A 12,131-nucleotide genomic window follows, 5' to 3' on the forward strand; every position below is an offset into this window, starting at 1 on the left:
TTTTATTTTTTTAAAGATTTTATTTATTTATTTGACAGAGAGAGAGAGAGATCACAAGTAGGCAGAGGCAGGCAGAGAGAGAGGAGGAAGCAGGCTTCCCGCTGAGCAGAGATCCCGATGCGGGGCTCGATCCCAGGACCCTGAGATCATGACCTGAGCTGAATGCAGAGGCTTAACCCACTGAGCCACCCAGGTGCCCCTGTACTTTTATTTTTAACACAGCTTGAAGAAAACCTAATCTAATGTGGTAGTATCATGGGCATAGGAAAGGGATAATGGGAAAACTGGGTATATAGTTTGATCAAACGCTTATAGTGATAAGGATTCTTCTAATACTGTGCTGTCCTTTCTACATTACTGAGGATTACAGAGACATAATTCTTACCCAGTTCTTATTTTTATAGCACATGCAATATGATCTTGCTCATGAATTAGCACTTTAAAAGAAAAAAGATTTTATTTATCTGAGAGAGAGAGAGAGCACAAGCAGGGGGCATGGAGGAAGGAAAGGGAGAAGCAGGCTTCCCACTGAGCAGGGAGTCCAATGCAGGGCTGGATCCCAGGATCCTGGGATCATGACCCGAGGGGAAGGCAGATGCTTAACTGAGTCACCCAGGTGCCTCGAATTAGCACTTACTTTTATCCAAGAATTGCGAATGGTGAAGTTAATGTAGAGGTAATATAGTGGACAAACACAGAGGATCTGGAGCTAGGCTACCTGGGTTCAAATTCTGACGTTACCACTTATCAGCTATGTGTCCTCTGGAAAGTTACTAGCTTTCTTTGCACTTGTCAGTTCTGAGAAATAGATACTAAACTCCCATGTTGTTGTGTTGTTTTTTAGATTTTCATTGTGCTGTTTTTTTTTTTTTTTTTCAGATTTTTTAATTTATTCATTTGAGAGAGAGAGAGAGCACGAATGGGGGGAGGGTCAGAAGGAGAGGGAGAAGCAGGCTCCCTCCCGAACAGGGAGCCTGATGTGGGACTTGATCCCGGGACCTGGGATCATGACCTGAGTCGAAGGCAGATGCTTAACCAGTGGAGCCATCCAGGTGCCCTCATTGTGCTGCTTTGAAGTCCAAGTGAATTCAAGTATATAAAGCAGCTAGGATATTATCTGGCACATAATAAATGTTAACTATTAATAGTGTCATTTTACATCTTCTGTAAGGTTATGAGTTTTGCCATAGCTCTTATTTCACATATTTTGTACGTATAAAGCACACAAGCCATTTCTAAACCACAGGAATTATGTCAGTAGAAATTACATTTTCAAGCCATAGATAATGTGGCTTCTTATAGGGTAGCTAGCAGTTAAAAATTTATGACAAGGAGAGTGCTTCATAGGGCCAGCAGGTCACTTATGTTATGTGATCAGAATGTCTGAAAGAGACTAGCTCACTTTCTGACATTTAGTATACCATAAAAAATGTTATTTATTTATCCATGCCCACTTCCTGTGTAATATAGATAAAGGCAAAAAAGATTTCTTGGAGTTTTCCAGTGATAAATTGTTACTTCAAGGACTGCTTTTGCTTGAAGAGTTTCAACAGGGGATAGCAAAGTATCTTTAACTGTAAAATTTTAATGATTAGATGTTTTGAAGGAACTAATTTTATCATATGCAGTTTTAGAAATTAATTTAAAATATATGCAGATGAAGTTATTCAGGTTTTTTGTTTTTTCCTTTTTTTGCCTAAAGGGCAGTTCTTATCAGGCTTTTTCTTGAAATCAGAAGTCATTGAACTATTTAATCTACTTACCAATGAAGTCACTGTGACAGGTAATCTAATGATTAAAGACATTTTTTTTTAAGATTTTATTTATTTATTTGACAGACAGAGATCACAAGTAGGCAGAGAGGCAGGCAGAGAGAGAGAGAGGAGGAAGCAGGCTCCTCGCAGAGCAGAGAGCCGGATGCGGGGCTTGATCCCAGAACCCTGGGATCATGATCTAAGCCGAAGGCAGAGGCTTTAACCCACTAAGCCACCCAGGTGCCCCGATTAAAGACATTCTTTAGACAAAACTTAGTTTCACAGGGCAAAGCAAAGGGCTTTTTTAAATCTACAATGGTGTCTGCCTCCCGGCTGCCCCTTATCCAAGTGAAGCCAGCAGAAGAGATTTGTATGAAACACAATGTAAACTATGCCCAGGATATCCCCAGATCCTTCTGATCTCTAGCCTGAATCTCTGAGATCCACACATGCAAGCAAGACGATCTCTGAGCACAGATGAAGTCTGTGATGATAAAGAAGAATTAAAAAGATTATAGCATCAGTCAGAGAGGCAGGTTAGAAAGAAGTGGTGGCGCCTGAAACCTAATTTAGTGAGCATGCCATCTGTGAATCACCTAACCCAAAGAGTTTTCCTACCCAGAGCAGAACACTTGAGGATTGTTTGAGCCTCCTTTATTTTAGGATTTATATAAGGAACAAGGCCTACAGTGGACTTTGGTTCCACATTGTGAGAATTCCCAGCTTGCCCAATGTTGGAGGGAAGTTGCGTTATTATTACAAGTACTCATGGTCTACCAATTGCTCATAGTATACCCAAATTTTAACTAATTATAATCTACTTCATTTATATTACATCAAAATGAATCATGACCAAACTTCTATAAGCATTATTCTTTTCTAATTCCAAAATTAGAATTTCTATGTAGAAAACTTAGAAAATGTCACTCTTAACTGAAGGCATCAAATGATATATCTGATGAAATATGTTATTTTATTTTTATTTATTTTTTTAAAGATTTTATTTATTTATGTGACAGACAGAGATCACAAGTAAGCACAGAGGCACGCAGAGAGAGAGGGGGAAGCAGGCTCCCTGCTGAGCAGAGAGTCCGATGCGGGGCTCGATCCTAGAACCCTGAGATCATGACCTGAGCTGAAGGCAGAGGCTTCAACCCACTGAGCCATCCAGGCGCCCCTATTTTATTTTTAGATAAAGGAGCTTTTTAAAAAAATTTTTATTTATTATTTGAGAGAGAGACAAAGAGCATGAGAGAGAACAGGAATGAGCAGGGGGGTGGAAGGAGAGGGAGAATTAGGCTCCCTGCTGAGTGGGGAGCCCAACATGGGGCTTGACCCCAGGACCCAGGATCATGACCTGAGCCGAAGGCAGATGCTTAACTGATAGCCACACAGGAACCCGCAGATAAAGGAGTTTCTAACATAAAGATATATAAGTACAATTATGTAAATGAAAAGTGTGTAAGCACATTATTTGGCATAAAGAAATTCAAGGACTTTCTTACCTCAAGAATGGGACACATGATTTCTGCTGTGACATCACCATGATTCTTACAGAATTTATAGAATGCCTCGAGGTAAGACTTAAGAAGAAGAAAGATCATAAAACAATAAAATGAAGATATTTTCCTTTGGAAATTTGTAGACCAGCTTTTCATGGCTTATTAAATACTTTAATGGAGCTTGAATTACTTGTCCCATAGGGCGATATATTATTACAAATTTGATACAAACTTTCACATTGAAGCATGCTGCACAGCTTTAAAAAAGAACAAAATTGTATTTATCGTACCTTATGATTCCTTAATAAGCACTTTTTTGCATGGTTCTTGGGTTTATTTCACACGGTTAACTTTTGGTACTCTAATAAGAGTGCCAAGCTCTTTTATGAACTCACCAAGGAGTTCTAGATTTGGTCTTGTGCTGACATTTAATCTCTCTTGGTGCCCAGGAGACATGTTTGGGATGGCTTTGAACGTGGAGGACACACTGGAAGGCAGAGTCTGGGCTAAACAGACTGTTTGCATCCCAACTCAATTACTTACTAGCTAACTCACTTCTGCCAAGTAAATCTTACCTCTCCAGGTCTCTGCTTTCTTATCTGAGGATTGGGGAGAACAGAGAGTTTTGCTGGCTAGATTAGGTGAATTAATGCCTCTAATCTGCTTAGAACAGTGCCTTCTGTTAGCTGTATCTCAAGGATGCCTTCTCTAAGTCCATACATTTCTTCACAAAAAGGAAAATTACCTGCGACACAGTGCTTTTGAAAGGACCATATGTTTTAGCATAGCCAGTTATATAAATGGCATGACAGCATACACTCCTTTAGTTACTCTGTGAGATTGTCCAAAGATTCTATGGTTGTATGAGTGAAAATAGCCAGATTTTGCTCAGCCCAAAGGACATAGAGCTACTCAAATGGTAGCAACATAGTTCAGACCGAGAGCTGGTCAGATTGGCAAGATGAAATTCAAGGAGGACAGAGATGGATACTGTGTAACACAAGGATCACTAGGTATGCTCATTGTTTTATATTTTATTTTTCAAAATTTTTTATTTGTAAGTAATCTCTACACCCAACACGAGTCTCAAACCTACAACCCTGAGATCAAGAGTTGCAGGCTCCACCAAATGAACCAGACAGGCACCCCTGCGGGTTTTTAAAAAATGGATATGGTTCACCTTCCTCATCTGTCCACCCACCCACATCCATCGATCCAACTGCTACCTTTTATGTCCCAGGCAAGGAGCTAGGAATGAAGAGAAGAATGGGGTACATACTTCCTCTCAAAAATCTTGCTGTTTCAGGGGAAGCTGACATTTACGTACTGAACTAGAAGACCAGGACCATAAAAGCTGTATTCCAAGCCCGCAAAGCTTCATAATTGCAGAAATTGGCTAATGGGCAAAGTAACTTTTAATGAAGAACTCTGGTTAAGATGTATTATGTCATAAAGAAACACACAGTATTTTGGGAGACACTTACTTTGTACAGTTTGTTGCGCAGTAATTCAATATTCAGTTCATCAAGGGTATTTTCAGACATACAGTCTTGAAAGAATGGAGCTGAAAGCAGAAATTACCACACAAAATAAATTAATTCAAAGCATGATTATTAACTGTAGAAAAGATTTCCTGAACATCTCACCCTGAGCTCACTCCTGACCAGAACACTGTGCAGTGGCAAGCCACAGACTGGATCCACCTACCAGTAACGATGAGAATAAGAGTCATTATTTACTGAGTATTTACTGTGTGCCAACTGGTCACTGAACACTGCATCTATTTCACCTTATTTGATCCTGACGACACCTCGGAACTATTCACTTTATGGCTTACTTTTTGAAGCCCCCTCCTCACCCCTCATCTCATAGCAGCATTTATCATTTGCAGCCTTACTATGTGCTAAGTATTGAGTTGTACTAAAACTGTGTCCTAATTAGTTTTCAAAGCTCTTTTATACTAAGATACTAATATTTTTAAAATGAGGAAACAGGGGATAATGCACTGCTCTACCTCACCAGGTTGGGACCAGGCAGAGCCTGGAGTCAAATATCCATGATTATAGACTTACCCTCTTTCCACCACACTCCCTTAGCATCACACATTTAATGATGGCCATTTTTTTTTTTTTCTTTTTAAAATTTCTGTTTTTGGGGCACCTGGATGGCTCAGTGGGTTAAAGCCTCTGCCTTCGGCTCAGTTCATGATCCCAGGGTCCTGGGCTCAAGCCCCGTGTCAGGCTTTCTGCTCAGCGGGGAGCCTGCTTCCACCTCTCTCTCTGCCTGCCTCTCTGCCTACTTGTGATCTCTCTCTGTCAAATAAATAAATAAAAATCTTTAAAAAAAAATTTCTGTTTTCAACAGCAAAAATTTTGACACATGGTCAACAGTGAATTGCTATGAATTGCTACCCTCCAGTTTTCCTGACAATAACATATATAAAATGATCCTGCTAGCATTTTGAATGCTAGAAATATTATCAGTGTTAAATTATAATGAAATTAGCATTTATTTCATCATTGCTTCAGGTCATTTGACAGGCGCCCCAAGCATCTCAGAAAAATGGCATTCCTCAACTTCCTTAAAACAAAACACTGCCACGATATAGCTTTATTTAGACAGAAGTTGAAAACCAAAGGATAAGGAATTAATCATATAAAACCAAATTAGAAAATTAATTTTTTTGAAAAATTACAAGTTCTATAATTTATTTACTATGATCTGGCACAACATACAAAGGTTTGGAGGTTGGGAGGTGAGCCCCAGCTCCTACTTAGCTACCAATGGTTCTTATGTGATTCTGGGAAGGTTACTTTCATTTGTTGTCAATGAGGGAGCTGGACTAAATTATTTCTTAATGTCCCTTCCATGCCTAGGAATCTGTACAGTTTGACATCGGGCTCATGGAGAAAAGGAATTGAATGTACATGTTCTGATGACATGCAGAGGGAGTGATATAATTGCTTACATGTTCATACCTAGTGGTGTTTCCACCAGAACAGCATTAAAGAGATCAGAAGGTGTCTCCGCAATGTTGACTGCTTCCATTTCTGTGAAACGGCCCAAAGGGTGGCACTTGACCAGAATTTCTTTCACAGATTTTTTTTGCAATGCAGCATTCATCAGTAGGATCACATTGTCTATCATGTAACTGCACCTGGTTTAGAAAAAGGCTCGAGCATTAGGAAATCAACTGTATGAAAATATGAAACATACCAAAAGTTTAAAAAATATATATATATATATATATATATATATAGTTCAGGCACATACTCTTTCACTATGGAAATATATGAGTCTTCTTTTATTTTAAACTTTGGGGTTTGAGAGCTGTGAAGGGGGTAAAATATCTGACTCTCTGGAGATATCATAGTTTGAAAAATCAATGTTATTGTAACTAAGTAAAGCTAAATAAAACCTAGGCTGGTGGTAATAGGCAGAAAACGACCCATATATTTTAATTGCCAAATGTGGTAGGGTGAGGATGAGTGTGAAATTGTGTATTTTCTCAGAACAGCCTATGATGGGCTTAGGAAGTTGAGAAACACAGATCTGGAGCATTTCACTCTATCTTAAAAACTTACTTTTTAGATTGCAATAAAGCCCAACACTGATTTGGAATTTGAAATATTTTAAAATAAATAAAATACTTATTAAATTTAATATTAAAATATTAATATTTTATTTATTAGAAATTTAAAATATTCCATATTCTTTTCCTCCTATGAAGACTAGGTAGTGAATTTTCTGTTTTCTCCCAAGTTCCCCAAAAGTCCACAGGTTCATATTTTATGTGATTATGTTGCTCAATGTAAGCTCTGTCTGGGATATCCTGGGTGCATATGCTTGTTCAATCATGTGCTCATCGCCCAAGATATTCCAAGCAGTGAGGCTGAGAAGCAGAAGAAAGAGTTCTTTACTTTGCAGAGAATATAGTTTGAGGGAGGAACTTGACAAAGAATCCATTATGGTAAATTGTAACAAAGCACGGATGCTAGACAAATTATAGGGTGGTGTGGAGATTCAGATCGGGGCACCGAAGCAGTCTGGGATCAGACTTCCTAGGGAGTGATATTCAGGCTGAAACTTGTAGAATGAGTAGGAGCGGTCCAGGCAAAAATGGCTGGGAACTGAGGGAGAGAAGTATTCAAGGCAGAAGGAAGAGCATGCAGAAAGCCCCAGAGAAAAGAAGAGAAGAGTTTTCTGCCTGGCACTGGGCAATGCAGGTAGGGCCAAGGCTGAGCATGCAGGGTTTTGACAGACAAAATGAGGAATTGGGGGGTGGAGGGCGATGGAAGATTCTGAATGCCTTTAAACAGAAGCGGGTGTTATGATCTTGCAGAATAATGATTTGAACAGGAGAAGGGATAAACAGTGAGGTGCTTCACAAAACTTATTTAATCAGGATAACAACACTATGATGATAATAGGTACTGCTCTTCTCTCCACTTTATAAATGAGGAACCAGACGGGCCCAGAGAGGTAAAAATTCCACTCATGGTGACACAGCTAACAACTGAGACAACTGAGAAACTCAAGCAGTCTGCTTTTGGAATCTTCCTCTTAGCCCTTATACTATGCTGGGTTTGTTTCGCTGTCAAGGATGATCCATAGGTTTCTAGGTTTAACAGATCGTGAAGCCATTTACTGAGATGAGAGCATTAGAGGATGAGCAGGCTGTAGTGAGAGCAGATGCTTTGGACAGAGTGAGCTTAGATGCCTGTGAGATATCTAAGAGGAGATGCTAAATAGGTTTCAGAAGTCAGAGTCCTGAAGACAGCCAGGACCAGACATTTGGGGGGTTTAGTAGCATAAGTTTAATGGTGGAAGCAGAAGTCTTGGGATGGTTGGGATCACATCTTAGAGTGCACATGAAGAGTTCTGCACTGAGAACCCTGGAGAACCTCAAATTCGAGGACCTTAATGGAACCTGAGAAGGAAAGACCAGAGAATAGGAGGAAAACCCGGGGGTGGGAGGGAATTTTAGAAATTCTAGGAAGAAGTGGCCAGAGCTTCAAATGCCACAAGAAAGTCAAGGTAGACACTGAAATGTCCATAAGATGCAGCAACTTACAGGTCATCTGTCAACAGTCAAAACACTTCCAGGACAGTTTATTAGTGGAAGGGAAAGGGGAGATGGTGGCAGAAATGTGACTTGTGTATTTAAAGTGACCAGGAAGTAGGGGCGCCTGGGTGGCTCAGTGGGTTAAAGCCTCTGCTTTTGGCTCGGGTTATGGTCCCAGGGTGCTGGGATCAAGCCCCACATCCGGCTCTCCGCTCAGCAGGGAGCCTGCTTCCTCCTCTCTCTCTGCCTGCTTCTCTGTCTACTTGTGATCCATCTGTCAAATAAATAAATAAAATCTTTTTTAAAAAAATAAATAAATAAAGTGACCAGGAAATAAAGAGGTCTAAAAAGAAAAAAAGAGTTCAAACTACAAACTGACCTTAAAGGAAGGGAAAGATATCTCCGTGGAGACCCAGGGGCCAAGGGGCTTTGAACTTTGGTCTTTTTTTGTTTTGTTTTTTAAGATGGGAGAGAAGAGAAGGTGTTCCAGTGTTGTGAAGAAAGGAGGAGCTGAGAGGGTGAGGTTTTGGATCAAGACACTGAAGGGGCTGTCACCTGAGGAGCTGAGGTCCTTCAGGTCTGACAGTGATGGGACAAACCACAGCCACAATGCAGGCTTGAAAAACAACCAGGTAAAAATAAGCCAAGCCCCTTACAAGCACTGTCACTGGAGTCCGGCAGCATGGGTCACAGACCTTGCGCGCAAGACTGCATTTCCAGCTGGAAGAGAGTCTCCCTCATTGTGGACCTTCTACAATTTACTCCAATAAAAAATTCTATCTGAAGAAATTTAGAAGCAGGCAATTATCCCTTTACAAAAGGCACATGACTCTAAAAGTTTCTTCATCTCCCAAACAGCAGTACCAAATTTAGCCATTATAGAATTTTAGACTCCTTTTTATCTTTTGAAAATGATATTAAAAAGGAAGTGCTTATTTAACTGTCCCTTTATGGCTCAAAAGCTATTACCTGAGAGGAGAATCGCTAGCACTTAATAATCCTTAGCAGGCTCCAGACATTTAATTGTTCCCCACAGCACCTCTGTAATATAAAAGCTTATGAGCTGTCAACATTTGCAACTTGCAGAGGACTATTAGACAATGCTGACGGGAGCCAGAGTCTATGCTATACGGATTTAGCCCACATGTAACACTCATGCCTATGTCTTTGCAGTGTGTGTGCCCATGTCTGTATTGAGTTAAACATTCTTTTCAGGGGCATCTGGCTGGCTCAGTCCATAGGGCATGAGACCCTGATCTCGGGGTCTTGAATCTGTGCCCACATTGGGGGTAGAGTTCACTTAAAAAATAAAAGAAAATAGGAATCAAAAAATATTTTTTACTAATAGGCTAGACTCTATATATTGCAAAAAGCAAGGACTATAGGGCCTGGATTCTGTTTTATTTCTACTCACTATTTAAATTGCTTTGTTTCTAAGAAGGAATAGTGACACCAGTTCTCGTAATGTTGTTCAGGAAATGGAGTGAAAACGCAGGACTCAGGCCATGGCGGGAGGCAGAAGGAGTCCTGTCTCCTTCCTCATCCACATTACACGTATGCACTGGGTATATAATTCTCGTTGGCTCTCTGGGGTGGCAGGGGGGTGATGCGGCCAGAAACGGTTTCCTTACTTCTGCCTATAAACTTTGTAGACCCTCAGAGCCACACACAGAGCGGTTAGGAATAAAATCACTGCTGATCTTGCTTGAGTAATTTTTGAGTTTAAAGACAGCGGGGCAAAAAAAAAAAAAAAAAAAAAAATCTTTAAAGACAGCGGGGCGTTCCACTAGTTCAAAGTCCTCATGTTTTAGATAATCGTGCTCATATGTAGTGACAGAGCCAGGAGGAGCTGGGCTAATTTTTCTCTCACTAGTGGTCTGGACAAACACCCTCATTTATAGCCCCTGCTAAATATTTTATTCTGTAACTCTAATACTGGCACCTGTGAAAATCATGAAGTTCCCCTAAAACTGGGATGCAGTTACTCCAAAAATTTTAGGCTGTAAAAACTGTAATTTTTAAAATGCCAGCCCTCTTGGAGGTTTTTCCTGTGGGTCAGGCATTACATGTGTGTTCTCATGCAAGCCTCACAACTCAATACTGTAAGGACTGCTATCACCACCACTTTAAATACCTTGTCCAAGGTCACACTGTGAGAAAGGCAGAGCTGGCACCCCAAAGCCAAAACTCCGGCTCCTACCAGATTTGGAAAAAAAACAGCTCAAGGCAGGTGATATTTTAACATTTCTTTTTGATCTTAGTGCTGTTCTTCCTCTTTTTTGCCCCTGAACTTATTTAAGGATCTTGAAGCTAACTAAAATACATTTCCTGTATACTAACTATCCAATTCTGGGCTGATACAACAGCAGCTGAATGGTCAGATAATGCAGAGCCATAATTTGGTGAGTTAGAGAAATTATTCTTCAGCTCTAGTCAAAACCTCTCTGCCCAGCCCAGATCCAGACTCTTTTACTTCCTCCTTGTGGCCCTGACTGCCTGGTTTTCTTATAGACACCTCAGTTACATTATCTCAAAACATAAAGCAAAGATTTCTCATCATTGTATGCAAAGCTCTCTATTACTTGGCTTCTGATTATTTCTTCAGCTATGGATGTGAATAATACCATTTTTTTAAAAGTATGCATTTTAGGGGCGCCTGGGTGGCTCAGTGGATTAAAGCCTCTGCCTTCAGCTCAGGTCATGATCTCAGGGTCCTGGAATGGAGCCCCGCATAGGGCTCTCTGCTCAGCAGGGAGTCTGCTCCCTCCACCCCCACCTGCCTCTCTGCCTACTTGTGATCGCTGCCCATCAAATAAACAGAATCTTTAAAGAAAAAAAAGTACGCATTTTAGAAAAGTGAATAGAACAGACCACCCCCAAATTCTTAAGGGGCAGGAAGAAGACTTTGCAAGGAAGACTGAGGAAGGGCCAGAATGGAAAAAGGAGCAGAAAGAGAAAGTGTCATCCCAGAATGCATGGGACAAGGACATCAACAACTGAATACAACAGCGAGTTGTGGAAGGGCTGAAAAATATATCCACGTGACCTCGCAACCAGAGTGGTTTGAGGGGTACAATGAGGAAGGAAACAAGACTGAAGTGGTTTCAGTAAACAAGTGAGAAAACAGATGAGTATAGACTATCCTTTTTAAGAAGTTTAGCATCAAGGTGTGGGAAAGGGTAGGATATCACTGCCTTCATACAGTCTTTGTGTAAACTAAATCAAATCATACATGTGACATTTTATAAATCATTACGTTGTCACAGTAGAAGGAGCGCAGGCTTTGAAACAGAGAAGCCTAATTCAAATCCCAACTCTGTCACCTAAAAACCAGTTTAACAAGAGCTCCATTTTCCCAGGCTTAAAATGGAAATATTTGTTCTACTTTGAGTGGTTGGCACTGGATTAGTAACACATATGAAATCCTGGTAGAGTGCCTTGGATAAAGAAGGAGGGTGTGATCATAAGCTCTTAGAAGATAATAAACCAGACTCTGGAGGAAGGGGAACAGGAAATTATAAGCCACCTAATCTTTGATATAAAAAAATGTACAATGTTTAAATTCTTTTATCATCTGAGATTTCTACATCTTTGTAGTTTTACACTTAGTTCTAGCCAATAGAATCTTTATTCTAAATTTACCCATTGCTCTTAGAAGATAAGAAGTTATCAACCTTTTTGTGGTGTAGAGACAAGGAACTGAGTGGAAGACTGCATCATCCACAAGACCATAAATTATGTTTTCTGCTGAGATATTAAATATTAAATCTGACTTATACCGATTTTAGGAAACCTCTTCCCATCCTGTTC

General features: G+C 40.2%; 1 protein-coding gene across 1 annotated transcript in view; it reads right to left on the minus strand.

The window, feature by feature from the left end:
* LOC111146695 (ATPase H+ transporting V0 subunit d2) overlaps positions 1 to 12,131 on the minus strand; it is a 44,821-nt gene that overhangs the window by 7,365 nt on the left and 25,325 nt on the right. The window contains exons 3-5 of the mRNA XM_022502360.1: positions 6,235 to 6,413; positions 4,741 to 4,820; positions 3,260 to 3,337 (exon numbers count right to left, since the gene is read on the minus strand). Coding sequence (XP_022358068.1) covers positions 3,260 to 3,337; positions 4,741 to 4,820; positions 6,235 to 6,413 — 337 coding nt within the window. The remainder of the gene's footprint in view (positions 1 to 3,259; positions 3,338 to 4,740; positions 4,821 to 6,234; positions 6,414 to 12,131) is intronic.

Source organism: Enhydra lutris, unplaced genomic scaffold, assembly GCF_002288905.1.
Source record: "Enhydra lutris kenyoni isolate GAN:26980312 unplaced genomic scaffold, ASM228890v2 scaffoldscaffold14, whole genome shotgun sequence".
NCBI lineage: Eukaryota > Metazoa > Chordata > Mammalia > Carnivora > Mustelidae > Enhydra > Enhydra lutris.